The sequence below is a fragment of the Elaeis guineensis genome, chromosome 4, assembly GCF_000442705.2.
Source record: "Elaeis guineensis isolate ETL-2024a chromosome 4, EG11, whole genome shotgun sequence".
Lineage (NCBI taxonomy): Eukaryota > Viridiplantae > Streptophyta > Magnoliopsida > Arecales > Arecaceae > Elaeis > Elaeis guineensis.
The window spans coordinates 12,664,721-12,682,896 of record NC_025996.2 but is presented as its reverse complement, the minus strand read 5'-3'; the positions used below and the strand labels follow the sequence as shown (position 1 = coordinate 12,682,896).

At 41.6% G+C, this 18,176-nt stretch overlaps 1 protein-coding gene, 2 long non-coding RNA genes and 1 pseudogene across 3 annotated transcripts; 2 read left to right on the top strand and 2 right to left on the bottom strand.

The window, feature by feature from the left end:
- Positions 1 to 401: 401 nt before the first annotated feature.
- On the top strand, positions 402 to 8,893 carry LOC105043849 (uncharacterized). The gene is made up of 6 exons (XR_003800700.2): positions 402 to 628; positions 2,792 to 2,951; positions 4,737 to 4,913; positions 5,037 to 5,116; positions 7,778 to 7,910; positions 8,706 to 8,893. It is a non-coding gene; the product is annotated as an uncharacterized lncRNA (long non-coding RNA).
- Positions 8,894 to 9,216: 323 nt separating this feature from the next.
- Positions 9,217 to 11,084, bottom strand: LOC114914091 (uncharacterized). Its single transcript, XR_003800702.2, has 2 exons — positions 10,948 to 11,084; positions 9,217 to 10,854 (listed from the first exon to the last, which is right to left on the bottom strand). It is a non-coding gene; the product is annotated as an uncharacterized lncRNA (long non-coding RNA).
- On the top strand, positions 10,974 to 15,854 carry LOC105043847 (probable protein phosphatase 2C 26). Its single transcript, XM_010921568.4, has 4 exons — positions 10,974 to 12,464; positions 13,068 to 13,181; positions 13,286 to 13,550; positions 15,202 to 15,854. Exons 1-4 carry the CDS (start codon positions 10,974 to 10,976, stop codon positions 15,324 to 15,326), a joined length of 1,995 nt encoding a protein of 664 aa, XP_010919870.2. The 3' UTR covers positions 15,327 to 15,854.
- Positions 15,855 to 16,146: 292 nt separating this feature from the next.
- On the bottom strand, positions 16,147 to 17,938 carry LOC109505756 (uncharacterized; annotated as a pseudogene).
- Positions 17,939 to 18,176: the final 238 nt, after the last annotated feature.

Below are 18,176 nucleotides of genomic sequence, written 5' to 3'. Positions count from 1 at the left end.
CAGTTTGTGGTTTTCTACATATTAATTTTGTATGGATCTATTTCATATGTGTCTATATATATATATATATATATATATTATTATATATTATATATATATATATATATATAAATTAGATAAAAATTTTATTTAAATTTTAAATTAAAAATGAAAGAGAATTTATTTTTAAATTTAAATTCAAATGAGAAGTTTTTATTAATTTATTTATATATATATATATATATATATATAATCAGACTCTATCAATTATTAGCTGGATCGGTCTACGCTCTACACTAAATAATTTATTTATTTTTTTTCCTCCTTGCATACGTATTACTATGTATTTAATACTTTTTTCCTCCTTAACAATACGCGTCACGGTATATTTAATCGCGTTCCCTCGTCCTAAGTACCAAATTATCCACGGTCTACTTTGGACCAGGTTCCGCCAATAATTTCTCCGACGGGAGGGGTGGACCCCGATGAAGCGACTGTCCAACCGGCTATCCCTCGTCCACCACCGCCGGCGGTCGGGATCTCGGCGGTCTCGCCTCTTCTTCTCTCAATCTTTCTCCTCTTTCTTCCGCCTCTCGACGGCCGCCTAACCCATTTAAATCGCTTTTTTATCCCTCTCAATTCGTTTTCGGTAAATCCAAGTTTCCTTTTTTTAGTCATTCCACTTCCAATTTTTCATATGTGATCTCTTCTTATTTTTATACTCGGCCTAGGATCTTCTATTGGTAACGTTCGATATACTTATAATCTTTTCTTTGTGATTGGTTGTTGAACTAGGCATCAGAAATGGGAGATTGTATTACAATACTTTCATTAGCCTCTGTTTTTCCATTTCTTTTCATGCTTAGAAGTGTGCAATTAATTTTTAGGTTAATCTACAAAAAAAAAAAAGAGGGGTTAATCGCTTGGTTTATAATGTGGTGCTTTGTATCTGAAGTTATCTGCCATCTTATAATTGCCGAGCTTGGAAAAGCTAATTATGCTTTCTTCTTATTTTTCCCCCTAATTTATGATCAATGTTTGTAATAATGTCCAACTTTTTATGTAACATACCTTTTCTCTCACATGCCTCTCACGCTTCTTCATGCTTAACTGTACTTCATGAACAAAATTCTACCAATGAATTGTGAGGCATTGTCTAAGAGTAGTATAACGAGACTGTATGTTTTTCCTTTTTTCACACTTATAACTTCTCATATTTGCATTTACTACTTCGCCAGGCAAACCCTTGCTTCTGCCTCTAGGTAAACCAGCTCCTTTTTGCTTTAACAAAACTGGGTTTACCAAAGAAGGAGATTAATATTATTGACATATGAGAAAGAACATGTGGTTATAGTTTCTATGATAACCTTATAAAAGTTGAGGGAATGGTTGTGAAGAAGCGGTAGACTTCCCCCTCTTTTTACATGAGAAACATCTTCCAATTAGGTCAACATGTCCTTGATCCCTGTGTTCATGACGTCTAATTGATTGTTGAATGATAAACATGGCCATCCTCTTTTCTTTCAAAGTAGTAGTCAATGATCGTGAACACTGGATCGTTGGTTTTTTTGTTTTCCAAGTTTAATCTGTAAGGAGGGATGAACAAAAGAAAGAGGCATGTCCAGCCTTATCTCAGCTGGTTGGTATCTCTCTTCACTTGGAACTAGAAGAGGTTCGAGGTTCAAACCCCAGTAGTGGCATCCCTACTATATTTCTCAATTTTTTTTTTTAAAGAAAGAGGTAGCTAGATACTTTGGTGTTATTTTCCTATGAAAATGGGTTCTACCTACATATTGGACTTAAATGTACATATTGTGAAAGATTTGAACTTCCACGAACTTGTCTGATTCCTATCTAGAGATTTTCTATTGACATATGGAAGGAGCTATAGAGAATAATGACATGAAGGCTTGCCAGGGTGCTACCCGTCAAACTAAAAAGCAGATGGCCCCAAGGGAAGGATGATGGAGGCTGAAGGAGGGGTTGGTTTTAGTAAGATGCACACCCCATGTAATAGAATTTCTTCATGTTGTGCACCTATACCAAACAAAGGGGTTGAGGATATAATGGGTGGTGTTGGTGTGGTCATTATAATCAGGTCTAGTCTAAGCCTATGTCAGGTCACCATGGGTTCAGTCTTACTGCAAATGTAGGTCTTTAGACTTTTTGTGTGCATGTGTTTTGGTCAAGGATTAGGTCAGTTGAACTTGCGTTAGACGAGGGTAAGCAAGATTTGGATATGATTGTCTATGATCAGGTATGATTAGTTTCTAGGTTTAGGTTGGACCAAGTGGGATTGGTTAATTGCAACTAACCAAGGAAGTTATTTCACCCTGTTGCAGCTGGGAGTATCTACATGGGACATTAGAAAACTTTAGTTTTAGATGTCAGGGGAAGATTTCTGACAACAGGGATGTTGCATACCATTGTCACTATTGAGCACAATGCCTGGTGACACCTCATTGTATAAACCTTGTGAAGAAAGGAATTCGTCAACTAATATTCCCTCTTTCTTACCAACTCATAAATGGCGAAGGAAATGTTACATCCAACTACTTAATGAGGACGTTATAGGGCTTCATTTTAAAAATACAAGTGACCTTTTTGACAAATGAACATTACAAAGACTTTGCACCTTCTACATTGTACAATGTCATGTGCAGGAGAGGAGCCTTTTTGAGTTTTTGGAATTAATGCTCACCCTTGTTCTGTCTGCACCAACAACCCTTCCTCTTTCCCTATACAAAACCCAACATAATAGCCAGCCTATCCTCAATCCTCTTCATTCCTTTGCATATATTCTTTATTGTAGGTATAGTGGAGATCAGTTATCAACATGTTTCTTATTGTCGAAAGATATCCGATTATGAGATGGAGGACTTCATAGTTTTCTGGCTTCATAACATAAGGAGCTGCCTCATGTGTGAGATCACCAATGCCTCATCTCAGAGGTTGTGCCAAGCATCATAGAGGTAACTAGTTTTAGTATAACATTTGATCTTGTAAATCTAATTTATAACTAACCTTTTCCATTTGGTTCTAGAATTTAGCATGAACGAATATTCTAGTATTGAAAAGACCATCATCCCAAATTTTAATTTGGGATGCCTATTTGTTTTAAGTATTCATGGAATTGATAAGCCTATACTTAATATGGTTTTACTATTGTAGTGCTCTGTAGTGGGGAAGATTTGTTTTCTCCTATTTCTTAATTTCATATTTCTTGATACAAGCAAATAATCATTGATGGTGATGATGATATGTAGGATTTTTCTACGGTACACCTAAGGATATTTGAGTCTTTTTATCATTATCCTATCCCTATCCATCCGACTTAACATGGACAACTTAGATTTGTCTACTGGTGACTGGTTGTAGCCGGTTACATGCATGGCTGGTGCGGTAAATATATTAACTTTCAAGGTTATTTTAATATTGAAGAGGATGGCAAATTTAGTAATTCTCTCGAACTCCATGGCCTTTTCTCAAACAACCTTCACTCTCAGCCCTGTTTGTTGATGCCTAGGAGGGTTATGCAAGGAGGAAGAGGAGTACTATCATGTTAGGAGGAGGAGGAGCAGATCTCCGAGGCTTGGGTGGTGGATGGCAGTGGTGGTGGCTACATTGTCACTAGAGAGGAAGGGTAGGGAGGAGGCAAGCTAGGAGGAGGAAGAGGCGGCAATGCTAAAGAGGGAGGGGAGAAGGGTGTGGAGGTGGCGGAGGAGGTAGGCAGGGAGGAAGCTCTTGCCAAAATTTCCGTAGAATTTGATCCTTAAAGAAGGGTGGAGAGGAGGGAGGACATTGATCCTAGCCTACCATCACCGAGCTTGCCCTCCTCTCTCATTCCCTCATCGAGATGCGCCACCAAAGTGCGATGGAGTCGTGATTCGAGGACCTCACAGTCCTCAACCTCTCGATGTACAAGCAAGTTCTCCTCATTGGTCTCCTTCGCCACCTCCACTCCCTCCTCTTCTCCCTCTCTGGTGTCGCCACCTCTTCCTCCTCGCCTGTCCTTTCCAGTGCTACCACCCACCGCTTATGTTGTCGGAGCACAAAAGGCATCAAGGCCAAGGTAGGAGAGAATAATAAAATAATCTCTTTCAAAAAAAAATAATAAAAAAAATAAGCATAGCAAATAATGGAATATTTTCTTGTTTAGAAAAAATAATAAAAAGAAAAAATTGATAACTTGTATTTAACCAGTTGTTAACCTGCTAAAAATGAATTCTCCTAAATAGCCTCATTTATTGGGCGGTCAAGATGTCTCCCATCTTTTTATAAAAAATTATAAAAAAGTACCATGACACCTCCTTGAATGTATTATACATGAAGGATACTAGGTGAATGATGCTAAGTCTGTATATCCACAAAAACAGTTTTTTTAGATGGCAATTTTTACTTTCTAGATGCCACTGACTCAGAGAAGCTCATAAGGGCTCATTTCATCTCTTGTCTCTCCACAACTCTCTTCCACCACATCAGTCACCTTCATTATAGCAAATTTGTTGAATATATTATTTTCTGGCTATAAATTGAAAAATTATTATATCAATTAGACGGCGGTTTTTATTTTCTAGATGCCACTGACTCAGAGAAGCTCATAAAGAGCCCATTTCATCCCTTGTCTCTCCACAACTCTTTTCCACCACATCAGTTACCTTCATTATAGTTTTACTAATAACTTTATCTTTTTTTATAGCAAATTTGTGGAATATATTATTTTCTGGCTATAAATTGAAAAATTATTATATCAACAGAGACTATGGAGCTTGGTCATGTGAGTTCATGCACCTCTTCCTCCACTCAAAGCCTAAGGGTAAGACCAAAGGTGTTTATCATCAGTAGAGTCAAGCAATCTCATGGAAGGATTCTGGCACGGGAGCTGCAGTATCAGGCTCTCCTTCGATCTGAATTGCAGAACAATGTTGAAGCAGGTTATGAAAAAACCTAGGCCCGATTCAAAATTAAACTACAAAACAGCCAAGGGTTTGAAATATTTTGATATGCACAATTTACATTCTACCATTACTTACCTATTTGCTTTTGTTTGTCCTTAGATCGTTGAGAATGAAGCATGCACAAACTAGAGGACAACCTGGTTGACTGCCGCAGCTGAATCCTTGTCACAACACCAGATGTAAGCCTAAGAGTCCCCTTTTTTTCTTATACTCTCTATTCAACTAGGTTCATTTTCTAGACTCGAGTCCACAAAGGGCTCACTGCAATCTTTTTTCCCTTGGAATCCGTGGCCCTCTTTTTCTTCTATAGTCTACGCAAACCACCCAGCTCCTTGTTATACTTTCCACCACCATGCTCCTTTTACATTTCTTAAGTATGAATTCATTTTTGGATTTTTAATATTTTAGTATTAGTACCAAGTTTAGCCATTAGGTAAATAGTTAACATTGTGGTTTGTGACATGTAGAATCTTTCTCGTTTCTCATGTTTGCCTTATCAGTCAAGTAGGTGAGGTTTGCTACAAGGACCTGGAAGGAGAAAACCAATAAAAGCCGCTGATAATGTTGGGCCTATTTTAAAGGAGAGCAGTGTCAGAAAAATAAAGATAACTGCACTCCAACCCTCATAAAATGAAAAGTGTAATATTTGCCACTCTTAGTTCAAGTTTCAGAATACGGGATGCTAACATTTCCAATAACCCTTGCTTCATTTTTGTATGGAAACATAGGGTCTGAAATATATATTGTACTATTATGATGGGTTAATATGTGAGATTCTATGGATCATGTCCTATTTTGTAATTTTATTTTTTGATAATGTTGGTATGGACTCTCTGCTTATTTTGATATAAATGGTTATGACTTCAAAGAATAAGATGTTAAGTTTATTGTTACATCATAAGTGTGCTCGTAATTTTTATAATTCATTGTATTTTGTTTCTCTTTTTAGCAAAGATATAAGAGAGCTAAGCCAAGGTTGCCATAATTTGGAAAGAATATCAACATCAGGAGACTTTATCAAATTATCCAGCAGGCAATCTTGATAAAAACCATGTATTCTTATTCTTGCTAGAGCATGAAAAAAAATGAGCAATGATTTCTTTCTCTCTCTTTTTTTAACTAATTTATGATGAACACCAGTAATGAAGATCCAACTCTTGCTTGCACATACCCTTAACTCTCACCTGCCTTACATCTTCTTCGTGCATCTTTGGTGGTACGATGTAGTTCTACTGATGAATTCCCACTAATTGTCTAACAGAATAATGAGACGGTAGATTTCTTTGTTTGTCAGTTAGCAAAGCAACTTTCAAACTTACATTCAGTCCCTTGCCCGCGGGGCACCTTGAATATTCCTCTGGATGTAACATCTTTTTCTACTATGAGATGAGGATTTTCATATGTAGAGTTTGTTGGCATAAAGAAGGATTATATGGTTGTTTTCATCTATGTTCTCTGAAAGGCATGGTTGTGGAAATGGGACTGATTTTCTTTTCCTTTTATTAGAGGAACAATCTCTGAACCACATGAGCATCCACTTGATTGTCTGCAGAGAGAGAGAGAGAGAGGAGTTGGAGTTTGATGGCTTATATCTTGGTGATGGTGGATAGGAATTTGTTCAGGTTTGATGTCATTTGTAATTTTTTTTTGGTAACAGATGTCATTTATAATTAAGAAGGAGAATATAGGACAATAGATGCTTTCAGGCTTGGGTTACTGAGGATTAAGATGGAGTTACAGTCTATACCTTACAGAGATATAATTCATATTGTACTGGGCTAGGGCTTCGGACGGGTCTGTTGAAAAGTTGTCATTTGTGCTGCCTAGGTCTGGTCCCATTATAACTCTGTATACATCTATCTTGGACATATATATCAAAGCCGACCTGCAGTACAATTAGGCTGGCAGAATTTTTCTTTAATTTTATAACACAGACAAATTTTGCCACAAAGACATGGGTTTCTATATCTGGTCAATTGGAATTTATTATTTTTTCAGGATTTTTATCGGTACGCTTTTTTATGTTTCTCGAGGAGAAAAATACTATGCATCAAGATGATTTTCCAACATATAATCCATGCGCACCCACAGGTATAAGCTTGCCCATTCCAACACCATTCGGGTCAAGTCATCGAGCCAATTTTGTTGATGATTTTGACAAATTATTATCTCAATCCTGTATGATTTTTAGTGCAAACTTCATAATTCTTACAATGTGCTTTCCATTGCTCTAGCCATTGCTCTTGCCACAAAATCTAGTCCGGAATTACAAGAGCCACCATGACCCTAAACAACTTCCTGATTTTATTCCAACGATAGCCATTGCTCTTGCCACAATACCCTTTCCATGACAAAGTTCTTTCCAAAGCCCCAAAGTATGGTCTTGAAATTATAATTGTGCCAGGACAAACAATATGTGGTGTAGTGGTGTCTGGCTACTTGCCACTTTTGCAGCAACAATAACCCCAAAAGACATGCCAAACGCCATGGTGACTCAGAGTTGAATTTTGAACATGAGCTTCTAGATACCACTTTATGCATGTAATATAGGGGCATTTTTAGCATTTCTTGCTCGTGGGAAAAATATCATTAAAGGCCAGTGGCAATCTCTAACTATAATTTTTAGCCTATCTTCCATTACTCTAGGTTAATTCACACCAATATCTCTCTTCTTCCCTCTATAAAGTCCACTATCACTTTCTTTTTTTTCCCCCCTCCATCATGTACTTTAACATTTGTTGCTGATAAGTTCCTAGTGTTATACTTTTATATTGTAGGGTGAGGACGCAATGATATTTTGTTATAATGGAGTCTGTTTGTTCTTCCTTTCCATCTTGCAGCTCAGGGAAGAGGCCAGGGGTGTGGAATTCGAGGATGACCACGATAGCTCTCAGGAGCAGACTTGCAGACGAGTGAGACCAGCTATGAAGGCCTTGGGACTGAATCTCATCAGTCTTTTGCTGGGTCCTCCAGGTTCAAGTTATCGACGAATTTGAGATGCTCAACTAAAATGGATGAACACATATGTTTAGTTTTGGTTCTTTTTTTGTTATTTAACAATAGACTATAAGTAGAAATTTGAATGATAATTATTATATATCATGATCTTTTTTTTTTTTTTTTTGAGAACAATGTGAATGCATTTCATCCAATACATTTACCATAATGCGCATGGTAGATTGAATTGCATCTGTATAAGTAATTAGATGGGTCATTTGGACTTATCCTTTATCAACAAGCAAGGACATACATAAAGGCCATGGTAGTTACTTTGTCTTGATATATACCTTCTATCTATTAGATATGAAGGAGACATTTGGTTGGACATTTAATGATTTCCTCAATATTTAGCATCACTAATGATTAATAGGTGATGATTACTTCCAATGAAATAAATAACTTTGTTGTTCCTACTACAAATGAAATTTTACGTTTATAAATTATACACCATAATTTTACAGAGGTGGGTATTTTTGTCATTTTAGGGATATAGTTAATGCAATAAATGTATCTTTGTCCTATATTGATTATTTCATATTCTAGTGCATTGATTGCATCTATCAAATAATAGAAATACTTTCACATATGGATGACTATAGTGCAGTGCATGTTTCTTTCATTGATTATGTTACTTTTTACGTGTTAACTGCATTTGTCAAACCATAGGAATATGCTTAAGAATGCACAACTAACTAGCACAATGTACTAATTACGTCAATTTATAATGCCTTGATTGTATTTATGAAATGGCGAAATATTCTGATGCAGGCATGGAAAATACAAAATCAGACAAAGATGTCATTTGCTGAAGAGAATTACTAAGCTAATTTTTTTGATGCAAATTGAAAAGGCCACTCCCTGTATATATGCATACATACATATATGTTCATGCGCTCGTACATAAGTGTATGCGCACATATAATATGACAAGTCAATAATTTTTCTTTCAAATATCAGATATGGTGTGATGAGAAATTAAACTGATTTAGTTACATTATTTTGCATCCCTTGATTACTTAATTAATAACAATTTGAATATTTCAAAGAGAATAGTGAGGGTCATTTGATCACTTTCTTTAGAAATATAATTAACGTGCCAGACATATTTATAGTTTTTGGTAAGTAAGATGTATATTCCTAAACCTCTCTAGTTTTTGACTATTATATATTTTTGTGAATATGGTAACGGTTTAATTGTGAAATTCTTTATGCACTAGTGCTGCCTATGTGGAAATTGTGATCTGACTATTTGCAATGCATAGCGACTGCAATGTTAGAATGAGAAAAGAAAAGCGAGCACAAAACTAGCTCTTGGTTGTCTGTCCTCAATAAATATACAATGCCCACTACATCTCACTAATTTATAAGGTCAGCAAGTTTGCAGCTCCATGACCCATCTGTTTTTTGTTTTCATGCTTATCTTATGCATACAAATCTAGCTTTTTTAAACGCTTCCTCCATAGTCTCCTTTTGCATTTAAACATCGTATGACAGAGTTTCTTGTAATAAAAGGATAGATTAAACACAACCAAGTCCTTCTTTCCTTCACGTGTATTGCACATGCCCAGCACTTTCTCCTTTTTTTTGGGTGGGGAAGCACTTGGTCCTCCGATTCTCCTTCTGCCCGTTGGTCCGCTTCCTCTTTTTTATTTGTTTTGGATGCTCTTCTATTAACACTGGTTCCCATCGTATAATCCTGCCATCTTTCAGAAACTCCATTTTGATATTCTAATGCTGTGACCATGGAAAGTCCAAGATTCCCCAATAAATAACGTTACTGGCGGGAAGCAGACAAAAAGGAAAGCTGTTCCATTGACACCTCCATATCCTATCTCCCTCCCACCCCTGACCGGTCAACCCTTTTGACCCCACCGGTGTGCCGCCCGGGCCCACCAAAACCCAAAAGCTCCCGCATTAGTTCACTTAACCTCCACTACTGGTCCACTAATTAATTCCCCCTAATCTCGAGTGGTGGGCGGTTGAAGCCGTGGGTACTGGAGGGCAGCTGTGTTCTACTCTTTACCCCCAATGTCACGTTGGAGAAACGGAAAGAAGGCCTGTAAGTCGACTACACCGTCTGCTCCTCCGTTTTGTCCCGACCTGCCCTCGGGTTCTCGTCCTTTTCCGGGCTTCCGCTCAGATCACTGAAACGAAAAGTACGAAACTGAAACGGAGTTCTGCGGTGGGGGCAGCGCAAAGCGGCCACTGAACTCAATTGACTTGCAGGCCTGCCAGAACTCACCGCGGTGGTTACCACCTGCTGGAAGGGAAACGGATTCGGGCAGGTGGCTTCTGGGAAACGATTTCTTCCAAACTGGCGCCAATTCCATTTTCTTTTTCGTCGAATTCCGTCCCGGATTTTTTTTTTTTTTTTTAGTTTCAGATAAGGATGCGACAAAGTCTCGTGCCCATTGACTCCGTGACCCCGACGTCGCCTCTGATCTCCCATCTCGGCCGTCGGATGGGGTTGGTACGTTCACACGTGCCGCGGAGATGCTGGTGCGAGTGGTTGGGCCCTGGGCTCCGTTTTCCTCCTCGGTCTCGTCGTCAGACGTAAAGAAAATGAAATACGGGTTCGGGTTGTATCTTTCGCCCGAAAGAATGATAGATCTTCTTTCGGGATGTCGACCGTTGGATCTCGTCTCTCAAAGCATTCTAACGGTGGATTCGCGCGAAGGAGGGAAAATCCTTCTTTCTCCCGAAAGATGCAACTCCTGTTCATGAAATACTGCCACTGGCGTAAATTCGTGGAAAGCCGGGGGCGACAAAAGCCGAACAACGTTGACCCCATGCTTCTTGCCACGTCATCGTACACCGCGCCACGTCGGCATCGTGCCGAAGAGGTGAACAGAGGAAGAGCAGGAAAAAACCAGCAGCGGAGAGCCAAGCTCGCACTCGTTTTCTTCTGCCATTTTTTCTAATTAAAAAATTAGCGTAAAATTAGAATAAATGATAAAATAATGAAGAGAAAATAAGGCCAATAAAGGACCACGGCTAGGAGGAGGAAAACCTATCCAGAGAGAACGTTCAAATGTGATGGGGAGCGGCGCCTCCCGTCTCATCCGCGTGCCGTGCCTGAGGCCCGCCGGTGCCCGCGAGGAGAGACCGCCGGAATTCTCGGGGCCGCTGGACGAGGCCCTAGGCCACTCTTTCTGCTACGTCCGCTCCGCCACGCCCGCCCACTCCCGCTCCTCCTCCGCCTCGTCCTCCGCTGGCGCAGCCGGCGCCGCCGCCGCCGAGACCGCCTTCAAGACCATCTCCGGCGCCTCCGTCTCTGCCAACTCCTCCGCCCCCCTCCCGGTCTATGACGCCGTCGCCGTCCGGTCACAGGCCGCCGGCTTCCGGAGCTCTGGATCCTTCTCCGCCATCCCCCTCCAGCTCTCCGGCGGCGGCGGGGGGCCCGCGTCGGGGCCGCTCGATCGGGGTTTCTTCCTCTCCGGGCCGATCGAGCGGCGGGCGCTCTCGGGCCCGCTCGATGCCGTGCCTTTCTCCGGCCCGCTCGTGAAGAAGAAGAGCCGGGGTATCTCGAGGAGGCTCCGGAAGCCATCCCTCTTCCGGCGGAGCCTCTCGGAGAAAAACCGCCGCCCCTGGGTGGTCCCCCTCCGGAACTTCACCGCCCGACGGAGCGAACCCGGCGACGCGCCCCCTCCGGCCGCCACTGCCGGGGGGAATGTCCAGTGGGCCCACGGGAAGGCCGGGGAGGATCGGGTCCACGTGGTCGTGTCGGAGGAGCACCGGTGGCTCTTCGTCGGGATCTACGACGGCTTCAACGGGCCCGAAGCCCCTGAATTCCTTGTGGGCAACCTCTACCGCTCGGTTTTCGACGAGCTCCGGGGGCTATTCTGGGAGGAAGTGGAAGAGAAAGAGGAGGCGGTCTCAGAAGAGGGGGCTGATAGAAAGGTCACCTCTCAGGAGGATTCCAAAGCTGGGAGGCGCCTTTGGGAATTACTGGCAGAAGCCGAAGGGGATGGGGATGGGGAACTGGACTTCTCCGGCTCGGGACGGTTCGCGTTCTCTCTGTCCAGGCTGAGGGATGGATTTGGGAGCTTGCGGTGGTTTCCAAGGTGGAGGTATGAATCAGAGGAGAAGCCGAAAGGGACTCGAGAAAGAGATGTCACCGAGCGTGGTAGCCGCAGACGGAGGAAGGCCGGGCCCGTGGCTGATCATGATTTGGTGCTGAGGGCTCTTTCGCGGGCGTTGCAAGTCACGGAGCTGGCTTTCTTGGAGATGACGGATAGGGCCATGGACTGCAACCCCGAGCTGGCGCTGATGGGCTCGTGCCTGCTGGTGTTGCTGATGAGGGATGACGATGTGTATGTGATGAATGTAGGAGATAGCCGTGCAATTGTGGCTCAGTATAGGCCTCAAGGAACAGAGGGGACGAGGGATGAGGAGGGCATTGCTACCGGACAGGATCAAGTGGTTGAAGGGAGTGAGATGGATGTGGAGATTGAGACACTGGGTCGAGAAGCCACAGAGTTGGTGGCATTGCAGCTTTCCACTGATCACAGTACGAGCATTGAGGAAGTAGGTTCGCATAAGAGAACATGCATTTAGTACATCATTTTTTACATATTTCTTTTTCCTTACTATGCTTATTGAAAGTGAGAGAAGAAATTGAGATTCATTAACGGAGAAAAAGGAATAACGTTTCATTCCTATGAACTAAACAAACTCAACAATCTGGTCTGTTCGTAAGGTGGGATACATCTAAGCGTGTGCTTCATTTATGTTTGGGTGAAAGTAAGAGGTTCTTTGAGAATTCCTTCGTAAAATTCAATAAAGACTTCACGAGTTACAATGTAGTTCATAGCTGTGTCAATGACCTTTCCATATATGCGAACATTACCTTTCACTTGTGTAGAATGAGAATACATAATTTATGAATGAATCTAGCACTCGTATAGAATGAGGATATTGATTTTGTGATTGAATTTAGCTTTTGTTTGATGCGTGCATGATTGTGATTCATGTTAATACTGGCTTTGGCTTGTGTCAAATGAGAATACGGAGTTCATGGCTATCTCTGGTAGCTCTTATATTGAATGAGAATATTGGTTTATAAATGTTTCCCGCTTTTATTCACACATGTACATAATCTCTTTTTGTTTCACGGATTGGCTCCTGCAGGAAGTCCTCAGGATAAAGAAAGAACATCCAGAAGACAATCACTGTATTGTCAATGACAGAGTGAAGGGGCGTCTCAAGGTCACACGAGCGTTTGGGGCTGGATATCTCAAACAGGTAAATGGACTGTCATAAGGATTCCCTTTGATATGATTCTAATATGGAGGATCTGACCCCGTAATGCAGAGATGACTTGATCTTTTATATGCATTTTATTACAGGCTAAGTGGAATGATGGATTACTAGAGATGTTCCGGAATGAGTTCATTGGAAATGAACCATACATAAGTTGTACGCCTTCGCTTTGTCACCATAAACTGGGCTCAAGTGACCAATTTCTAGTCCTCTCTTCCGATGGCCTGTATCAGTATCTGAGCAATGAGGAAGTGGTTTTGCATGTTGAAAATTTCATGGAGAGGTTCCCAGATGGAGACCCTGCACAAAGTTTAATCGAGGAGCTTCTTTTTCGTGCTGCAAAGAAAGCTGGTTAGATTTGTTTCTGAACTTCTCACCTGTTTAAAAATGTCTGTTAATTTTACTGTTTTAATAATTCTAACAATGGCTGTTGCAGTTCTTTTGGTAGAACATCTAGGTTTTGCCTCTGATCTGGTATTTGATTGATTTTTTATGATTAGTCTAAAAGTCATCAGTTTACTAGACATGTCTGTATCTGTTCTTGCATGAAGATAAATAACAATCTTTATCTTGTCCAATTAAGGCAGGCACTATGGATATATGCTCACCACCACTTCTAACTCAAAATGAAAAGTGTCCTCATTTTTTTTCCCTAAATTCCTCCATCCAAGTCTGTTATGGTGCCCTGTGATTTCAATCTTATGACCTAATCCAAAGACCTGCCTGTGTGTGTCTTATATATGTACATGTATGCATACCTTTAGCTCTGCAGAGAAAACCTTGTTATCAGAACTATTTGTTCTCTCCACATATTGCATCCATGGACACACTATTTCGCCACTCTGCCCAATTTTTCATGAACACAATCTGTGAAGGAAAAGGCCGTTCTATGTCAAAATGCTAAAGTGGTTCCAGTTTTAAACTGCTTCATAATGCAAATATATATCTTTTGGTCAGATATCATAATATTATCGGAAGTACTTCTTACAAGCTAATTTCTAACATTCCTGGTTATAGTTTTGAGGATTAACTCTCCTTAGCACAAGGAAATTGTGCAACCTTTTGTGCAACTCTCAGAACCCCTACCCTCATGCACGCTGCACCCCTATAATCTAGACCAACTTTTTGTCCTACTAAGCTACTACCTGCACATCCTAATTCTCCGACTCATGCGATCTAAAATTAGGCTCCTCTTCAAATTCTTTAGAACCTTTTCTGGAAGTTGGCCTCCTGTGCTAAAAGTTACTGCAAACCTGATTTTGTCTATTGCACACACTTTGAACCTAACTGTTTTGTTCATCTTGAATTTCAAACCCTCCCAAGTCTTAGCGACCTTTCTTGAGAGCCATCACCTCAAGCCAGGTTTATGCCCTTGTCCATGCTGAATATCACTTTCATATTTTTCTTCTATGAAATCCCTTTTCCTCCATCCTTATTGGTAATACGAAAAGGTAGATTGTCCGAGGTGAATCTCTTCATTTCTTGCTTGATCTTGCAATAAAATCACTCATACTTCTTCACCAACCCATCACCGGCATTTTTAATGCATTTTGCAAGGAAGCTTTCCAAGCAATACATCTGGCAAAAAACAATCTGTCCAAGGTACATAGATTCGATATTGAAAATTTAACACATTGATAGATCCATTGTTATTGACAAGTCCAGCCATATGTGTTTCACAATCCAAGGAACTTATTGTACTTAGATAATCTGATTATCATCAGCATTATCATGAGTAAAGCATATCATTCCAGAAAAGTGGTAAATCATCTCAAGTATTTAATATATTGTTCAGTTAACAATATAATTCAAATATTCCTCTTATGGATTCTTAAGGCCCTTGAGCATTAGAGACAGCCCTTCTGTCATCTGATTTTTTTTCATAGGAGACGATGTTACATCTTTCATGTTTAATAATGACAGGGGTTGCTTCTTGCCTCGGAGGTAGATGCTTTACCATCAGTTCCCTGCTGTATTTATCTAATGACACTCAAAATTGCAGGTATGGACTTCTATGAACTCTTGGACATACCACAAGGAGACCGCCGAAAGTACCATGATGATGTTACAGTTATGGTCATATCTCTTGAAGGAAGAATATGGAAGTCCTCAGGAAAATATGTGTGACATGCCAAGAGCTAGATGCACTTTGTTTTCTACCATATACAACTTCCAGTAGCATATTGCTGATTCAGATCTCGAAATGGTAAAGAAGCCAAGGGTCCTTCTGATCGTAAGGCATGATCTATCAGTGAACCATTTTCCAAGGGTTCTGGAAGTCATCTATTCAGGCGAAGGCTCCAACAGACAGATCAAATGCAGGTAAACCAGCGTGGCTTTTGGGTTCATGCTGGTTGATGTTGCCAATCAATCTGGAGGGAAATTGGCTTGCAGTGTAAAAGATGAACATACCTAGGGACAGTGCATAAGAGAAGTTTATTCTTGTTTATGGGAATGCTCGGCAGCAACCATTCTCCTGCTGCATTGCTTTGCCCCCCCCCCCTTTTTTGCTGCTTTTAGGTGAAAATGTTTTTTTCAGTGTGGGAAATATTTTTACAGGTGTACGACACTCCCTTTTGTTACATGTGATTCCCTGTAATCTGTTGGACATGTTCCATCAAAAGCAGATTTAATAGACCAGAAATTCTTTTGCCAGTACTTCTGGACAGGTGTTCAGATATGACATTGCAATGTATACTATAACAAGTGGCGACTTACTGCACTTTATAATATCAGAAACAATCTTCAGGCGGCATCCCTGAGAAGGAAATAGAACATTTTCTACTTCCATATTGGGTAATATAGTGAATTATCAGTTTAAAGGGTATATCTACCTTTTCTACTGCTATCTAATATGTAACATTTATATCGCAATGAGGTGTCTGCTAGAGTTCTGGTCAATCAAAGCAAATGGTAGTCATGAAATTTGAGCATCATCTGCATTAGATTTTGCATTTCCAAAGAAGATTGCATTCAGAAGCTAATAGAAAACAGTACAATTATGATTATATTTTTTTTATTAAACAGTAAAAAAATTGCAGACAGAGCTCTGGTCTTTACCCCATGATGTGAAATCCTCCCTCGGAGCAACAAAACTACCACTCCTTTGTTCATCCGCCTAGAAGCTGCAGCCAATTTCTCGGAATGTGAGGCAAAAGCAGTGGCCGATCCCTGCAAGAACCCATTGGTTCCAGATCGAGGCAACGCTTCCTTCTCCACAGAATCTGAGAAATTATTCATCCACTCTTCAAAAGCAGTATGGGCCGCGCCAAAGGTCAGTGGTTGCAGGTCCACCCATCAGATCTCTTTAAATGCAAGTTAGTTGGACATATCTCATGGAACGTTACAGGACACAAAAGTTCACGAGCCCACTTAAGAAGAAAAGCTGTGGTTCCTACATGAATCTATCAGGTCTGTCGGCCTCCGAGTCTCCTCGGTCAGCATCATCCCCGGAATCCCTTTTTAACTTCATCGAAGCTAACTCCTTCCTTGCAAAGCATTTTTAGCAACCCAATCAGCCTTGAATAGTAGCCTTCTCCAAACATGTGAGCACAGATCCCCGTCTCCCCTTCTTCGTGCGAACCCACAAGCGACAGCAAGCATCCACAAAGCCGGTCCTACAACGCTTCATGGAAGTCTTGAATTCCAGACTTCTCCAAGCATTGAATCAAACAGATGCAACTCATCGTAGTACTCCGCTCTCCTTGGAAGCCCCGGCCTCCCAGCCTTCCCCATCCATTGCTTTGCTTTGCTTCCAACAACGCGCTGTAGACTGAGGCTCTTCATCTCCCGTAACAGACACTGAATCCCATCATAGTCCCGAGCCTTACCGAATAATTTACGAAGCACCGAGAAGGCGACCGGGTCCGGCCGTCCACCCTCCAGCCCGGGTCCTCTCATACGGGTGACCACATCCTCCCTCTTGCCCAAATTTCAACATACGAGGACGGCCGAGTAGGTGACCTCATCGGGGATGACGCAGGTCCGGTAAATCCTCTCGAACCACTCGATGACCCTGTCGAACCGGCAGCACCGCCTGGCGGAGGTGACGATGGTGGAGTAGGTGATATTGTGTAGCAGGCGCGAGACGAGGCGTGCTGCCAGCCGGCGCGTACCGACTTCTTCGTGACATTGTAAAGAATGATGTCGATGTGGTGGCGGGGAATTGGCTGCCATCGGTCTCGAGCCAGTCGAAGAATTGGAGAGCTTTGGGCCGAAGACAGCGTTTTCTTGGAAGGGAGGGGGAAGGCTTCTGAAATGAAAGGGCGGCGGAGAAGGCGGGAGAGGAGGAAGAGATAGTTAAGGTCGAGGTTGAGAGACAAGGGGGGCGGCGGCAGCGGCGACGGTGGGGAGAGGGGTGGAGGGCGAGGGCGAGGGCGAGGGCGAGGGTTGGGGCGTGGAGGGGTCGACGCAGGTGGGATTGGACTTTGGGGGGAGGGAATGGGAGCTGGAAGGAGGCTAACTTTTGTCTTTTGAGGAGGGCGAGGCAGAGGGGCCGAAGCTGGTGACGATGGGGTTGGGAGGGGACGGTTTAATAGAGGAGGAGCGGCCGGGGATGGTGGGTCTGGGAGAGGCTTCGGAGGGAGGATGGGATTGGAGGGAATGTGGGACCGCAAGTGGCAGCAGATGAAGAAGGGGAGGGAAAGAAAGCCATGTGCAACACCATCATCCCAACTAAAAGTTTTGATAATCTGAAGGCTTCTGTTATTCTCTTCCTGAATATTTTTCTTATGGATAAATCATTTAGAAATATTATAAGAAAATATCTCAAAAGATTTCTTAAGGGGAGGCAAGTAGTGTTACAGAAATTCTTTGTGAAATTTTTTGTGCACCATGAGTAATATAAAAATTCGATGTGGAGCACATCATTTTATCTGATTGGTCCATATTATTATCATTTTTCAATGCGTATTTAATACTTACAAATCATCTTTTTCATTTAAAAATTGTATGATGAAAATACTCATATCCTTTGGT

Coding starts and splice junctions, on each gene's coding strand:
- LOC105043847 (XM_010921568.4), top strand. CDS start 10,974: ATGGGGAGCGGCGCCTCCCGTCTCATCCGCGTGCCGTGCCTGAGGCCC. Junction 12,465..13,067: donor ACAGTACGAGCATTGAGGAA/GTAGGTTCGCAT, acceptor TGGCTCCTGCAG/GAAGTCCTCAGGATAAAGAA. Junction 13,551..15,201: donor TCGTGCTGCAAAGAAAGCTG/GTTAGATTTGTT, acceptor TCAAAATTGCAG/GTATGGACTTCTATGAACTC.